The following is an 18,024-nucleotide window of genomic DNA, read 5'->3' as shown; positions in this document are numbered from 1 at the left end:
AAGAGTTGTTTATGCATTTGATAGAGGTATCATAGTTGTGTTTGAACCTCAGGCTTGCAGTGTTTCGGAGGCTGTGATCAGCCTTGAAATCAAAGTTTTGAAGCCAATGAATCAATCAAAGATCAATGTAATGTTTGGTCAAATCCAATTTTCAAATGTAAATATTTTGTACCCTGCAATTCACGTACCGCGATACAACATACATACCTGATCACCTGATCAGGATGTCTGCCTGTGTGTGTGTGACTTGCCCAGTGTACAAATATATCAACTGTGACAAAACATTAACACAGCGGTAATCATTAAACAACTACACGTGCATGTACATGTTGATGTGTACAAGGCAAGAGACACAATGTTAGTTGATAATGAATCAAATATTTTGCCAGAAAAAGAGTATTTACATATATTATAACCGCGGGATATTTCACAAAGAATGTTTATTCATCAAATATTACCTTAATTCCTTCAGGCGGAAGCATTAAATATTAATTTTAGATTTTAGCCCAATTAGATATATAGGCCGGCCACGTCGGGATTGCCGGCATCAGGAATGGAGAAAGTAGGGATTTGTGAGAGACAGGATATTTTTTCGGTATTTCACAACGTATTATATCAGCACACCCAGTTTGTGTCGCGAACATTTCATTTTGAGGGGTGGAACTCGAGGACAGATTTTCAAGACAATAATTGTGTAAATATTTACCCAATATAGTGTGTGAGGAAGGATAGTTCAACACCGTTTGTAGCAATATTTCAGCCATACCCGGCCAGACTTTACGAACACGGGGAATCAAACTCTGGTCTTCGGCGATACGAGCTAATGCTTTAACCACTGGACTACCCCACCGCCCATGTGCGGTGTATTCACCCGGGAGTTCTATACGTTGGAACTCACTAAAGAGGTTTGGTGTATTTAGGGTGTCACTTGTCTGACTGTGTGACATCATGTCTAGCCCAGACAGGATGATTTGCAGGCTACTGTGATGTATCATGATCACCTCAGTATAAAACACCATTCCTACCCACACTGTATGTGTTGTGTCACAGGTAGAGATGGCTTTGTTAGGGAGCTTTGTAACATCCATATGCATTGTTCCATCCAGACATATGCCACGTCTATAGTATTGTTTCATCATGCCTGTATCGCACAGATGCACACTGTACCCAGGATCGGTGTAGCTTGAGTTGTCTCCCCTGTTTGAAGCAGACGACCGTCAGTCATGGCACACACGACTTCGGTGCAAGTTTGTTTGTTTGTTTGTTTGTTTGTTTGTTTAACGCCGCACTTAGCAATATTCGAGCTATATGATGGCGGTCTGTAAGTATTCGAGTCTTGAAAAGACAAGTCAATGAATGACATCATAGGCATCTCTCCACACAATAGGGATACGAAGACATGCATCACTCAAGTCTGCCAGCCTTACCACCCGATCCCGTTAGTCGCCTCTTACGACAAGCATGGGTTGCTGAAGACCTGTTCTACCCAGGATTTTCACGGGTCACTTCTATACAAGAGCTGCATTGCATCAAACTCTGGACGTTTCGTTCGTTGACAGTAACTATACCGTGAATAAAATATGCTTTGTGTATCGTTAGGCTACCCCAGTATCGATCACTAATTCCGATATGACATAGTGTATGATATAAAAGCTTTCAACATATGCGGGGCACGGGTGGCCCAGTCGTCTAAGGCGCCGCAATTCCTTGTGAAGTGGTGCGTCTTGGACACGCCAGAAACTTATGATCGTGGGTTCGAATCCCGGTTCTCCCCGATTTTAAGTTTCTAGGTTTGTCCGTACCATGCTCGTGCTCGTGGGTTTCACCAAAGTGGTAAACGTCTAAAACGTGCATCACTTAGGGCTTTCCTCCCATATTAAGCTAACTCGCTTTGATATCACAGGAAAACTGTTAAAAGCGATGTTAAACCCAACTCACTCATTCAGAATCTATCAGAACTTATATTACGACAATTATGGCTGAACTTGTGTTCTGATGATAAAACAACACAAAAACTTGTTATGATAATGACGAGATGGACATTACGAAGGTTTTGGTATAAGTTCTGAGCCTCACACAACATGAATTGCGTAAAAGTGAAATCTTTTGTTGTGGACACTACGTGATGTCATCGTGGTGTATCCACAAAAACTTGAGTCAAGCCAGCAAGTCTTTGTGACAAGTCAGTTCAATAAGCAGGGGTCTGTAACCTTTGGAACAATTTGAGGAGTGCAGTGGTCAAGTACTTGCGAAAAAAGGGCTTAACGTCAAACAAAAGTGACAACATCATTTCCATAATAACAAGAAAGTTGTGTCTATTCTACGATTCCGACTGTATCATAAGCATGTCTTTATAAATCACTATCAAATGGTGACGAAACCACCGGTGTTACACGTCACATGCTAAGCCGAGTCAATTGCTCACCAGAAAAAAAACAAGGGAACATATGGGGAATTGCATCGGACATCATTTTGGTCACTTATCAAATTTCGAATTATCCTCCACAAATTATCGAATTATCCTCCTAAAACTGTTTTGAAAGCTTTACCGAGGCCTTGAATATTGTAGCCTTGATCACACAGCGTTTGAACAATAGTCGTATGGCGCTCATTGAAATCTTCGATTGTACTTCCAAAGTTGTGAAATGTAGACACCAAGGGCTGGAGCTCCTGGAATATTGCTTGACATAAAGGTATAGTTGACAATAGAAAGTTGAAGTCATCCCTCTTGTCATACTGTCTTGTGGGGAGAATTTTGTCACTCTGAATCGTTATGCATAGATCTAAATATTTAACAGATGAAGAGGTATCACTGATCTCATTGGATCCACTTTATTCCTGGATGGATCATGGAGTACAGTTCTTCCTTAAGATCACCATGTGGTATAGTGGTGTACAAAGTTGAAAAAACATATTGACAGAACTGAACCTGCTTCTTTCCTGGTATTGTAAAACGTCAAGTAAGTCCTTTGAGTTTTTGAGAAACCATGGCTACATGGTATTAATTACACTTGTCTCAAATACTTTCCGTGAATATATAGAAAGGCATCCCTTGATTGTATTACGGATTATGGTTAATCTATGAGACAGGGATTTGATGATAAATTTGTGGACCAAGTAATATATATCTCTTTGTACCGGACTTTAACATTTGGGAGTTAACTGATTATAAAAGTCCATTTTCCACGCTGGACTTTTACAGAGAGTTAACTCACTTGCCTCGGGAATATGGACTTTTATGGAGCTTTTGAAAAGCCATCCATTAAGGTGTGAGTACAACACAAGCGTAGTATGCCCCTATCTATGCCAAAGTAAAGCGGTGGACAGCAGATGGCTTTGAAGACGACCCTCGTCCTGGATGGCCTGTCAGATCAGCAACACCAGAAATGATCCAGAGAATACGCGACAAAGTGATGACCGACCGGTGAATGACTGAGTGTCATATAGCTAGTTCAGTTGGCATTTGCCAGGAGAGAGTCCACTCCATTATCATCGAAACGTTTGGCAATGAAGATAGTATGAAGAAACTAGTTTGGTTCCATAGCTAATGACATCTGACTAAAAAAACCGCACAAGGTACAACGTCTCGTTATATTAGTCTAGTTCTGTTTGAAGCTGATCCAGAAAGGTTCTTGTCACCATTTTTTACTATTCCTGAGTCCAAACAAAATCGAAACAGCGGAAGCATTTGACATCACCACAACCAAACAAGGCAAATATTGTCCCACCAGCTGGAAAGTATATGTACCCCTTGTTCTAGAATGCGGGGGCTGTCAGCAATGTGGATTGTATTCCGAAAGGCCCGACAATAAATGGAGCATACTACGGGGTGAAATTAAAACCAAGAGACGTTGGAAGCTGAAAAAAGATGAGCTCTTCCATCAGGGCTATGCGCCAGTCCACAGGTCAATCATTGCCATGTCTCCATGACTGTGTTTTAAACTCCAGAACTCATTTCGACTCGAATGATGACCCCAAAGCAGACAAGGAGAACTTTTAGGACAGAAGGACATCGTTCCCAGAAGTGTATCAACGTGGAAGGGGACATCTTTTTAAATTTAATAATTTTAAAGTCTTCAGGTCAAGTCTTTTATTATGAGCTTACCAATCAACTTGATAAGCTGAAGTGATATTGAGAGTATAGATTTGTATGATTGTGATGTTAATATCACAGTCGTTAGATCTTCGTTGTAGCTTAAAATATATGTTTCTGTGCAGTCACTTTGGGATCGATACCAAACGCCGTCACTTCTTAGTCATAATCAATATGTGTCCGGTTGTGACTCTATTATGCATATTCAATTCTGAAAGAACAAAAGGAATTGGCTCCTTTGTGACTGAACCCTCAATACAGCGCTACTGAAACAGAAACCGTAGAAATACGAACACAAAAAAGCTTAATTTCCATTTTTATAGAATCATGTGACACATATGCTGAGCTAGCCTACCGGAAACAGCGCCATGTTGCACCTTCACTTCTGGTTGGCGACGTCAGGAACGACCACAACATCGTTGTTTCTGATTGTCCCATCATTATTGCTCACCAAATTGTCCCAATCATAACAGTAACACAGTGCCTATGAACAACCTAAACTGCCGGGCAAAAGAAAGTATATACTTGAAAAATGCATTTGACCAAAAAGGTATATATGTTATCAAAACGTTAATAGGTTGAAAACAGTCGCCGAAACACTACAAACGTAAGGTCCAAAAATACAACTATGATACCCGTATCAAATATATCACCGTCGAATAACCATTTTTTGTTTGACAAGTTTATTTTATAGCCACCAGCAAACATGGATGTATACTTTCGTTTGCCCGGCAATTTAAATCAATTTATACAATGATGATCTTTGATGAAAACCTCCTCCCTCCCACCCTCCCTCCCTCATCCTTTTCATCATGCCTACTAAACCTTCTCCATCTGTGTAGAATTTGTCCCCCAATGTTTCATTACCGAGACCACACGTTTCCATGAAAGTCGTTGCCTTCCATTGGCTTCTTAAGCTCGTGCATGATGTCCTGAATCAGAGTCTGGTCGAGTGGGTCAAGGCTTGAATGGTATCTACTGACCACCCGACCGTCCCGCCCTATGAGGAACTTCTCCCAGTTCCAGTACACATCACCCACCCTCAGGGGTGTGTAAAAGAGGTCGCTCGCAAACTGCAGGAATGTTGTGGGACAGTATTTCTGAAATTAAAAACAATGAACAGGCTTAACGACGTGTCAGCTTAATATGTGATGAAAGCCAAATTAGGCACGTGTAGTTAGACGTTAACCACTTCACTGAGAAAGCAAGGTTGATCATGTTAGTGTACCCTATGCTATCCACACTTAATTAGAATGGACGACGGAGTTTGGGGTGGAACCTTTATATTATTCACACAGCCAAGATGACAACCATAACAACATAGCTGTAATTAAGGAAGGCCCCTAAGACAAAACAAACATAAATGCATGTTAGATTCATTATACACTTTGGCTCACATCAAGATCATGCATACAACACTACCACTACATCATAATAATAATAATAAGAAGAAGAAGAAGAAGAAGAAGAAGAAGAAGAAGAAATAAATTCACGTCACATTTATCCAATTAAAATTAATTAAATAACACATACCATAAATGAACAGGGATTACAGCAGTGCAGGGCTACTCCAGTCAAGTTAAATGTTTAGGAATTCAATATTACGTTTTACATAATATTGACGTGAAACAATAAATGTTACCCTTACCCTATCGATGAGATAAGTGGAAATGCCAACGACAACCATGAACTATTACATGCATTGTTGCCATGAGTTTCGTGCAATAGTAAAGTAGTAATTGGTCATCAACTTCACTGTTATCGATAACGTTCTACTACTCCTCTATTAGGAAGAGAATTTATGGATGTCAACTTCTTTATTATGGGGAACACAACGGTTCGGAGTATATGCTTACTCCTTCATCAGGCATATACTCCGAAAGGTTGTGTTCCTCATAATAAAGAAGTTGACATCCATAAATTCTTTTCCTTATGTGGATCACTTCTAAATGCCTTTCCAAAACTTACTTCGCTACTAATCGCAAAATAACACAGAATAACCCTTTCGACATATTTTGACCTTTCGCCAACGATTAGCAATGCCGCTTGGACGATGTGTAAATTGGTGTCATTGTAAAATGGTCATAAAGATTTCTTTGGTCATAAATACACCCTAGGTATTGTAGTCCTATTTTCCGAATGTTCCCTGCTCATATATGCCCATTAAAGTTGCCACAATGTAATAAGGCGTGGAAGCTATCAAGACACGTAATGGCAAGACACAATGGGTGAGAAGGTCTAACTGGGTGTACTAGTGGGTGTAAATTATCTATATCGAATTACAAAACTTGTCCATCACTTGTAACTGTAACTATTGACAACCAACAGACTGAACACCAAACAGCACGAACGACACCAGGAAAGGTCAAACGTTGTCGACTATCCAAATATAAGTATGTATGTGAATGCCTACTTCTACCATGGATGTTGGTGACGTAGTTTTGTCTGTTAAAATTTATTCATCAAAATAAATTATTCTCAAGAATCGCCCGCTCCAAAAATGTCCCCCGTCCCTTCTATTATTGTTAAAATACTTAAGCACTGACTGTCAGTGAACGACTTTTTCAAGTGAAATTTCGTTCTTCTAACTTTTTGCAAAGCTCATGCCATTTATGTATGGGCACTTCTTGACACACTTCCACAGCGGGCGTGGCCAGAAGAGGTCACGTGGTGCATTAGAATCAAGCTTGCTTTAGTATTGTTGTAACCTACTAAAAACATCCCCCTTCCTCCACCAAGTCAGTTATAAACGAAGCATGTTAAACAAGAATATTTTTTTATCTGACCTTAGGGTAATTAGTTCCAAGGTATTCTTGTATAAACTCCCTGATATGGGTTTTGTGTCCTTAAACAGACGTTTTATCCCTTAAGTGTATTAAGGATGTACGAACATCTGCACTATCAAATCTTACCTTCAGGTACGTATAGAGAGGGGCCTCCTTGTCTCCATTCACGTCGATCTTCTCCAGGAGAGGAAAGTTAGGCTCGAACCCGCCCCCAGGTCGAACATATCTGACGCCGTTCATGATTTCAGTACCATTGGCTCCAGGCTCCTCCTGAATAATACATAATATAGGAGCATTCAGGACCCAGTTAGTTACTCTGCTCCGATATAAATAACAAATAAGGAAATACCTTTCATTAAATATTAATCTATAAAATGCGTGAGTGAATGATGTTTTACGCCTTGAAGAAGTGAGTGAGTGAATATGGTTTTACGCCTCTTTTAGCAATAATCCAGCAATATCACGGCCGGGAACGCCAGAATGGGCTTCATGCATTTTACCCATGTCGGGAATCGACTCCGGGTATTCGGCGTGATGAGCGAACGTTTTAACCACTAGGCTACCCGACCGCCCCACGAAGTGAAGAAAGAATGAATAATGCACTGTGAAAACATAATAACCCGAGCGCTGGGCATTAAGGGGGTTAAATGAGGACAGGTTAGCTCAGATCGCCAGTACACTGTGTCTGAGCGGGGTGTCCATGTTAAACTGGACGTGGTATCTCAGTGTGCTAGCAGTGTAAACTCGGCATAAATCCAGACAAGAACAAGCAGTCACACACGCGCATGCAAAGTCGCTATGAAAGTACAAGAATCGTGGACGCGACGTCATATTTTCCCATCCAATTTCACCTCATCTCCAGCGGGTGTAGTCTCGCAGTCTACGAGTAGTGAGTAAGAGTTGGGTTTAACGCCGTTTTAACGCTATTCCAGTTATATCACGGCGTGTCAGCTTGATGTGAGAGGAAAGCAACAAGTGATCTAGGACTCAGACGTTCACCTCCTGGGTGCAGCCAACGCGCACGGGTATGGTGCTGACAAACCTTGAAACATTATCGGGGAGAACCGGGATTGAAACTCACAATCATAGGTTCCTGGCGTGCCCAAGGGACTCAACTCTGCACAGCGAATTGCGGCGTCTTTGACGACTGGGCCACCCGTGCTTCCCAGCCATACGAGTACCAGATAGTTAGATATTATCAGACGGACTCTTTTTAATTATGTATCATCAGTCACCATTTATATCGATGTACAGTTTACTTTACAAATAAAGATACATCCTACTATTGTTACGACTACACGCTTAGAGGTTTTCTTGGTGGTTATGTTTAAAAAATTAATGCTTTAACTATTTTTATCCTACTATGCACATTGAATTTTCGAATAACCCTTAGCGAATTAAGTTGTTTTACTGCATTGTCATCTCTCAAAAACAAATCTAAAATGTTTTTTTCTTTCTTTTGTGGTCACGTATGTATTGATTCAATCAATCTCCTTTTCCACAATTTTTGTAATACACAAACATGTCATGTCGGAATAAATGGTAAGGAAAATTAACTTTAATTATGTTAGTCAGGACGGTTAAGTTTATTGATTGAACAGTTATACATTTCCAATACTGTCCCACACACTTCCGTACATTAACGTTATCTGCTTGATTAAGAATGTCATTGTTATTACCAAACTATCAAGTGCTGTATCCGAAATCGGATGTTGACTACGATGACCGTAAGCGCCGGTGTACTTAGTCTGACATATGACAATTACATAGTGATAACAGTAAACTCAAAACACCTGAACATCGATACCCATACTTTCCTCCCCAAAACTTGTTTATTTACACACATCGCATGATTAAATAAACGTCCATAAACACAAGGGTTTGTGATGTTTGCTGTCTGAGGGAGATGGGTAAATATTCCCGATGTCAGTATTGACATTCATAATTTCTCTCATGCGCTGCGTTTCCTATTATCGATCTCATCGTAAATTACCGGGTGGATTACCTGGGCGGTTAGATTACAATGCTTCTGTTATTATGCTCACAGACTGCAGCATTCCTGTATCGTTAGTCTAGCCTCAGGATATACCCGGTCCCATGGGCACCAGAAAACTATGCCGTGCGTGTGTAAAGGTCGTTTTATTTTGTTACTATTGAAAAATTAGCGTTAATAAATAATAACTTAATAAATTCTTAACATTTAAAAAGCATGTAACGCTTGTTGGCTAGTCGTGCTAAAAAACGGATACAGTAAATTACAAACGACAATGCCAGAGAGTTTTTGGTCTCGATTCCAAAGGAGGGAGGGCAAACAAAATTTTGATGAAGGTTTTATGAATATACATGTCACTGACTCCAGGTGACAGAAAGGTACACAACTCCTGCTCTACTGGTAGCATGAAACAGTCAAAAATGAAATGGGTTTAACACATTTAACGGGATGCGAACCAGTGTCCTCGTCTTGGCGAGCGAAGCTTCAACCTCTCTGGAGGCCACTCTGAATTACCATTGTATCACGGGCCTATTGCCTACAATACTGAATGAATAAAGCTCCAGATATGATTGTATAATGTTCATTAATGATTAATGATATCTTAAATATGCATATGAGACATTCCGTGTATCATGATGGTTGACACCGAGATTTGGCTTAACACATTATTCATACAGGGAGTCGAACCAGTGTCCGCTCCATGTCCCTATATGTTAACTACGGTGGCCCATAAGGGACATGGAGTCTGTTTTTCAATATTTTGATATTTCACTTACTGTTATCGTAACCTTTTGCAAATTAACACGATTTGTCATACAAATATGTGATACAAATTTGCAAAAGGTAATGATGAAAGTAAGTGAAATATCAAAATATTGAAAAACAGACTCCATGTCCCTTATGGGCCACCGTAGTTAACACATGCCCAACAGTAATCATCCCGATAACGGAGTTTCCGGAATAACGAGGTTCGAACTAACGAGGTTTCACTGTATCACGAAACGAATTCCCACCTTGCCGAACTGGTTGCATGGAAAACCGATTATACGTAATCCAGGCGAACCGAACTTCTGCTGGAGTGCCTTCATGCCGTGGTACTGTCGGGTCCATAGTCAGTATGTGGCGACGTTGACAATGAGAACGACGTCACCGCTGTAGTGATCAAGTCTCACCATCCTCTGCTGGTACACATCGCGGAATTTGTAGTCATAGATGGTCTCGTTTGACCCCGGGGGCTGTCGGCACGTGACTCGGGATACGCGGTCCGTGGGGTTCAACTGCCCCATGGCCGGGACAGCGCCCCCGAGGACCGTCACAAGCAGAGCGACGAGCGGGTTCATCTCATGCCTGACCAGTGACCGATGACGGGGACGGCGTGGAAGGGTTAATGCATTTATACCAGGATATCATGGGTGGACATTTAGCCCTGGCACGCGTGATTGGCAGTCGTGCAGCATGGGATATTAATGTCGCACGAGGCTAGTGGTATTAACGCTAAAACGTTGGCGTTGATGTCGTTGACGTCATATGTTTGGACAATTTGAGCAATGTTACACGATGCGTCATTCGCTTTGGATATATGAGGCATGATATGTTTTAAACCAACCGACACTAGTAATCCCGGGTTATTACAGTGAGTGAGTGAGGTTTATCACGGCTTATAATTAGCAGCTTAATGTGTGAGGAAAGTTCAAACTTTCCCAAGTCGTAAATATTTACCATTTGTTAGAACTCATTAATTTATTTTTTTTTCACAGTCCATTCGAGATATTGCATACTTTATGCTTTTCATCCGTTTCATGTTTAACAAGTCTACACATTTTCATAAACAAATGTCAAAGAATGGTTACGGTTTATTAAGAAAGTATCCTAATACGTGAAAATCTACTTGTTTTTTTGCGTAGTTATCCTTTGTTTACATTGGTTGTACGGCTCCACGTGCTGTCATCGAAGCCCAACGGAGAGCTAGCGATACGGTCACTTTAATGTATAAATGCAACTAAATGTCGCAGTTGTAGTAGCATATCTATATAGTTATGCAACACAATATGTAAAGCGCCCCCAAATACTTGCATTAGTCCGTTCTATACTGATTTCTGAAAAAGCGCGATTGTTTACAAACAAGAGAAACGTCCGGTCACGTAATATGCAAATTAGCCTATGGCAGTGGTGTTATGCTGAGTCACCACTGAGCCGGAGTGTGGTTTGAAGCGAACAAACGAGGATCACTGATATAACTGAATACTTACTCGAATTGCAACTGATTATAAGGACAATTATAAATGATTGTGTGTCCTATTATTAGGACAATGTTTTAAGGGAGACAAGATTAGAACGGCCAACACGGTGTTCTGCTGGGGCGGGCTTATTCCAAGACAGCAGCTGTATGGGAAGAGTGATACCAAGTTGCCGATAGAACGGGGCGGGCTTATACCAAGAAACCAGCAGTATGAAATGGTCTTTTTCCAAGGTACCGATAGTTAGGGGCGGGCTAAGATCATAACACTATTAATATGGAATGGTCTTAAACCAAGTTACAGATAGTACGGGCGGGCTTATACCCAGGCATTACGGGGCATGCTTATACTAAAACACTGACAGAACGGGGTCGGTATAAAACAAGATACTAGTAGTATGAGGTGGCCTTATAATCGAGGTATCGGCAGAACTGGGTGGTCTTATACAAATACAGTAGGGGGCTATACTAAAACACTGTAAGTACGAGTTGGGAGGGATTTCCTATGATTATTTATTACCAAGTCACCGGTAATGGGTTTACACTGGGACAACGGTAGTTTAGGGCGGGCTTATACCAAGACACTAGCAGATTCAAGTAGTTATACCAATAACCACCGTCCTGTAACCTATAATATGTTATTTCCATGATAAAGTTAAGACCATATACGACATCGACACGTAAACTAAGCTTATTTGGATTTAACCTACTTGTGAGTATTCAAGCGGAGGCATTGTGAGGAAATGGGTTCTTTGTTCACAGCAAAATAGGAGTATATTGATTATCATATATGTTATTCTTACGTCCAACGTAAGTAGGTCTTCAAATCAGTGTCTAGTGAAGTGTGTTGAAGCGTCCCGCATTACTGGGGGTTATTAGGTGGAAGAGATGGATTGCTAAATTAAAGTCACACACAGATACTTTATTGATTGAACGTGACAACTGAAATCTACTGGATATTTAAACCAGCTACGATATTCATCATTTGATGTCAACCATCTTGATAATATTATTAATATTTTCATAATGAAACCAACCCATCCTTAATGTGTTTTCTTGTGGTGAGATATTGACTTGCCTTGGCGTGTGTGTGTGATGGGTGCCACGGGCAGCACAGGCCACGCTCACCTTTCGCGAACACCTGGTATCATCACTGTTTGATAGTGATTCATAAACACATGTTTATGATATAGTCGGAACCGTACAACGGACAGCTTTTAGCAGAAATTTCTTAAGGTTCATGGAAATGGTTTTGTCTCCTGTAGTGCTGTACATAGGGCATTATTGCATAACACTGTAAAATGTAGGGCTACGGTAATATGCTAGAACAATAAAATACGTGATAACAGTGTACGAAGTAGTTAATATATACTGATATTTGAAATTATACTGTTATATGTGATCACGTTGCAATACTGTTATGGATGGTAATACGGGCGTTAAAACAAGGCAATATGACTTGTGAATACGACTGCAGCATGGGATATTATTGTAATATATGTTAGGGATGTAATGTGTGAAACTACACTGAAATAAAGCACTGCCTTCCATTCAGATCTTGTATCTGACTTTTCCATTATCCGAGGGGTTATCTAACCGAAGGATGCCATGGCATTATGTGAAACGTATGTATGAAAATCAAAACGGTAACTTGGTTGGTTTGTTGTTTAACGCCGCACTCAGCAATATTCCAGATATATGACAGCGGTCTATAAATAATCGAGTCTGGACCAGACAATCAAGTGATCAATATCATGAGCATCGATCCACACAACTGGGATCGATGACATGCATCAACCAAGTCAAGGAGTCTGACCACCCGATCCCGTTAGTCGCCTCTTACGACAAGCGTGGTCGCCTTTTGCGGCAAGCATGGGTTGCTGAAGACTAAAAAAACGTAACTACATAAATCATACTTGGAACACGGAAACGTGATGCATAAATTGCTGCTGGGTTTTTTTTCGGTTTGGATGATCACTTCGTTATTTTTCTTATTACTTCGGACATGTCAGTTTTCTCATCAAATAAAGATACAACCTTGCAAACTGATCGTTTTTATCCAGAAATACATCTTTACTCTAATCATCGTCTTGTCGTCAGTGCTTGTAAATTTGTACACATCACAGATATCGATCAGGCGGTAGATAAATATGATAAAGTATTGTTCATAACATGTTCCTAGGTCTATGTAAATAACTCGTGCTCTTAAACTAGTATACAGGATGTCCTGTGAGGCGACGTGGGACTAAAATGGAAGGACTACTGTTTATGGAATGTTTGTCTTATAACGTTATTGTCCCAACATAAAGCATTTAAGACCGCGATTGATCGGCAGTAAGGGAAGCAAGTAGTTGTTGATGTCATCATGTGACCAAGGCAACAGCTTACTGTATTGCTCCAGCTCTTGAAACAGCTATTGTGTTCCTCCAGCATCAACAAGCCGATCAGCATCACTCACAGACGATCAAACCAGCATCGATACAGATTTTCATACCTTAGGTGACACCAAGAATATTATCACAGCTCAAGCATAATCCTTTAAATTGCCAGCATAGCTGGCGCATGCATATTGGGCGCTATGTTTAGACCTGTAAATTGTTGATGTAGAAAGCAGCTTACAAAGGTGACTTCTTGACAACCATCAATGACCAGCGAGATCAAGCGCCGTGGCATGATTGCTGTATTATATCGATCGTTTTGCTCCCTTGGGGATATTTTGTCATTTCGAGCAGTAATGTTGTTGGAAGGAACAAGATTAAAAGAATATAACAGAGGAAAATAAACTCGTTAATCAATTCCGTTTGTTAGGATGACTGCGAACACTGTTCTAATAGGGCTGGTTGTTTTCGTGTAGTCGGGCCGACGGTGCTTTGTGGGATTGAAGTTAGGTCGGTTGTGTTTGTCCCGTGTAGAGTTTGGCTGTTAATGGTGTCAGGGCATTTGCGGTCAATACTCCACACAGCGTGAAGACAAGTTGTTGCAGAACCGCTCCATCAGTTGGCACCGACATTCTTGATTCTTGGCTATTCACAAGTCTGTTTTATAAGTGGAAAATCAATTCATAATCAATACCAAATATTATTTCAGAAATAGACTTTAGTAACTTTATGCCAATCCCATGGAAGTAACAATTAGCGTAATGTCGTACATTGCTTCAATACCTTGCACTCAAGATCTTCGATCCATGCTGTTATCTTTTTTATATAAATGAAACAAACCGTCACTATATTAATAATTCATGTTGTGTCTTTAAGCGAGGAATTGTCAAGCTCTGCTGGCATTGGTAAGGTCACGTGAACCAATCAGATATCAGTCATATCCAGTGACGTCACCAATTCACCTGCCTGTACCCGTCTCGCCCTCAACCCTGCAATACTTACTTGATAATGTGCAAATGGCGGACGGGGCGATGATACTACTTCTTGTATCTTTGGTAAGTACGACTGGAATATTGAAGTTATTATTTTATACGAATAACGTGTGAAGTGATGTGCAGTAATAATACGTACTATTTTTTTGTAGGTACTACAAGCAACTCAAGTCCAATCCGCAAGTAAGTAGAATAGACCGCTGTGCTCCCACGGGACATGTAACTGATGTTTAAATTTTGTCGCGATATAACTGTAGTGCAATGGTTGACATGTGTAAATGTGTTTTGTGGAGCTTCAACAATGTTTTATTACCTAATTTCTACGTTCTTGTTGATATCGTGTGATGTTTTAAATGAACTGTTTACATACATCACGTATTTAAAAAGAAATTACAAATAATAGTAATTCTGACTTGTCATTGAAATATATGAAAAATGAAATATAGCTAGTATATTTAAAATATTGATGTTCCTGTCTATGTCTTATTAATGGCTTAACATGACAGATTAACTATAGTAATAAAAGAATTGACTGTTCTTTAACTTCTTTTGAGTAGAATATATGAATACCAAACTAAAGGACTTACTGAATATACAGAAAAGTGGTAATATTAAAGTAACTTTTAGCATTGAAGTAACGGATAGGACGTATACTTTTCTGTTATGTATACCGTTATATATATACCGAGAAGATATCTATTTTCTGTATCTTTCTTTTAAAAGAGAGACGCGAGAATGATAATCCTTAATGCATTTCTAGGAATATGGGTTTTTTCTAAAATAACTTATGAAAGATTGACTAAATCTTTATGTGATAGTGATAAATCGTTGTTAATTTCCAAATCTTTCATAATTAGATATACAACTAATGATATAATATGCCACCGACAAAACATTAAGGGAACTCTTGATTTGAATGTAGCTATCGTTGGTGCGAACATTTACAATACGGTTTAGCTTTGCATCTGAACACAACATCTAATCATAACATAATTTCCCATCATGCATTGACAGTACCTGCTGCACATTCACAAAGAAGCCAAAGTGCATGCGCCTTTGGGGGAACTCACAATCACTGATACAACTGAGCTAAGCACTCGCTTAAAACTGACTCTGAGGCAGTATTTCAATGAACAGACAAAATTGTGGGTTCGATAGAGGGTGGGGAGTTGGGGGGGGGGGGGGGGGGGCGTCAATATCCCAAGTTGCCCAAATGTTTGGCAAATCAAAAAGTGTGTCATTTCTTGACTGTGGGACAAGAACCGTCAAACGGTTGGGGTTATAATGAGAAGTGGGCGTGGCAGGCCTAAAAAACACTAAGTCAAGATCTTCTCATGACATTAATTGCACAACGCAATGGATTCAGATTTGCTTCTGTTATCAATAGAGAATTCCGTTGATAACAGGAAGGCGAATTTCATCATATGCAACCGTTCCAAAACGGCTCGATGCAGCCCGCCTGAAAGCAAGGCGGTCTGTGAAGGGTGTGACTCTAACAGTTTACCAAAGGCTGTAAAGGTTGTGATGGGAGGGCAACACTAGGGACGGGCTGTGCGCCAATGGTGTTAAACCATGTTTACAGGCGAATCAAGGTTTTGCCTCCGATTCACAGATGGCAGAAAACGTTGTTGGCGACGTAGCGGCGAGCTGTATGCCAGGGCAACAATTATTGATCATGATCGCTGTGGGGCGGTAGTGTCATGGTGTAGAGCCGTACCACACATGTCAGGCTAACTGATTTATTGTGAATGGATATTAGAATGGCCAGCAATATTTTGACGAAATTAATTTTACGGACATTTATCGTCATTACACCTTTATTATGATTTCATCTGATCCTATATTGTTTTGTAGGCATATAATAAAGGCATCACCACTGCAACTGTTTGTAGATGTAGTTTTGTATTTACATAAACCACCTATGTTCTATTACAAAGTCAGCTGAACTGACATATAAGTAAATCTTAAGTTCCAGAGAAAATTGACATATGTTAATACCAGTACTATTCTGCAGCACACTTTACATGTGGAATCGGTTATTCTGTTACATGGTGCGAAATGTAACATAGTGCTGCATTAATGCTAAATGAACATGGGAAAACCACAATTAGTATTTCTGTTGCAATTGTTGTTGTTTGGGTTTTGTATATTTGTGAATTATTAAGTGAATATTAGTATCCCTTCCCTATCATACTATCAATCTCTTCATTATTGTTTTTACCTATTGAGTGTTAGGAAGGCATGTGAATCGCAGTGCTAAATGCATAACTTTTGAAAAGTAGTGCAAGTACTGATCATGATTGCAATTTCCTTTTAATTTAGACAACAAGAACTTATAGGTACTTTTCTTCCGGGATATCTTAAATTTCACAATTCCTCTTCGCCCTATATATAGTTCCATCTTTCCCCTTCACCATATAGTTTCACTATTCCCCATCGCCTTAAAGTTTCACTATTTGTTTTCTCCCACAAGTGTGGCGTAGCCTCGTGGTTAAAGCGTTCGTTCGTCATGCTAAAGACCCGGGTTTCTATTCCCCACATGGGCACAATGTGTGAAACCCATGTCCGATGTCCCCCGCCGTGACATTGCTGGAATATTGCTAAAACCGGCGTAAAACCATACTCACGCACTCACCCTCCAACAAGTTTTACTATGCCCCTTCGCCTTAACGGTTCAGTATTTCTCTTAGCCATTTTGTGTCAAGATTCCTCTTCAGTCTAACGCGCGACTATTCCCCTTTGCCCTGAAGTTTCGCCATTTCTCGTTGCTCTGTTTTCACTTATTCCCTTCGACCTAAGTTTCCCTTTTCCCTTTGCCCTAAAGTTTCATTATTCCTCATCGCCCCTTAGCTTCGTGATTCCTCATCGCCCCTTAGTTTTATGACTCCTCATCGCCCCTAAGTTTCACGACTCCTCATCGCCAATTAGTTTCATGACTCCTCATCGCCCCTTAGTTTCATGACTCCTCGTCGCCCCTTAGTTTCATGACTCCTGATAGCCCCTTAGTTTCATGACTCCTCATCGCCACTTAGTTTCATGACTCCTGATAGCCCCTTAGTTTCATGACTCCTCATCGCCCCTTAGTTTCATGACTTCTCATCGCCCCTTAGTTTCATGACTCCTGATAGCCCCTTATTTTCATGACTCCTCATCGCCACTTAGTTTCATGACTCCTCATCGCCCCTTAGTTTCATGACTCCTTATCGCCCCTTAGTTTCATGACTCCTCATCGCCTCTTAGTTTCATGACTCCTCGTCGCCCCTTAGTTTCATGACTCCTCATCGCCCCTTAGTTTCATGACTCCTCATCGCCTCTTAGTTTCATGACTCCTCATCGCCCCTTAGTTCCATGACTCCTCATCGCCCCTTAGTTCTAATATTTCCCTTCGGCCTAAGGTTTCACCATTCCTCTTTGCTCTGATGTTTCACAATTGCCTTTCGCCCTATTAGTTTCACAATTCCCCTTTCCTCTCAAGTTACACTATTTCCCTACACTCTAATGTTTCACAATTCCTCTTTGCTCTCAAGTCTCACTATTTTCCTAGCA

General features: G+C 40.5%; 2 protein-coding genes across 3 annotated transcripts in view; one reads left to right on the top strand and one right to left on the bottom strand.

The window, feature by feature from the left end:
* Positions 1-4,397: 4,397 nt before the first annotated feature.
* LOC124141201 (glutathione peroxidase-like) lies at positions 4,398-10,238 on the bottom strand. Its single transcript, XM_046509136.2, has 3 exons — positions 9,886-10,238; positions 7,006-7,149; positions 4,398-5,193 (listed from the first exon to the last, which is right to left on the bottom strand). The coding sequence occupies exons 1-3, from the start codon at positions 10,210-10,212 to the stop codon at positions 4,957-4,959; spliced, it is 708 nt and encodes a 235-aa protein (XP_046365092.1). The 5' UTR covers positions 10,213-10,238; the 3' UTR covers positions 4,398-4,956.
* A 4,205-nt stretch (positions 10,239-14,443) lies between these two features.
* The window catches only part of LOC124141157, a 64,068-nt gene continuing 60,487 nt past the window's right edge, over positions 14,444-18,024 (top strand). For both annotated transcript variants that reach the window (XM_046509073.2, XM_046509072.2), the window contains exons 1-2: positions 14,444-14,541; positions 14,631-14,661. In XM_046509073.2, the coding sequence (XP_046365029.2) occupies positions 14,503-14,541; positions 14,631-14,661 (70 nt within the window). In that variant the 5' untranslated portion in view covers positions 14,444-14,502. The remainder of the gene's footprint in view (positions 14,542-14,630; positions 14,662-18,024) is intronic.

Source organism: Haliotis rufescens, unplaced genomic scaffold (assembly GCF_023055435.1).
Source record: "Haliotis rufescens isolate VD_foot unplaced genomic scaffold, xgHalRufe1.0.p SCAF_11, whole genome shotgun sequence".
Classification (NCBI taxonomy): Eukaryota; Metazoa; Mollusca; class Gastropoda; order Lepetellida; family Haliotidae; genus Haliotis; species Haliotis rufescens.
The sequence above is the reverse complement of the archived record's forward strand: the minus strand, read 5'-3'. Positions and strand labels throughout refer to the sequence as shown.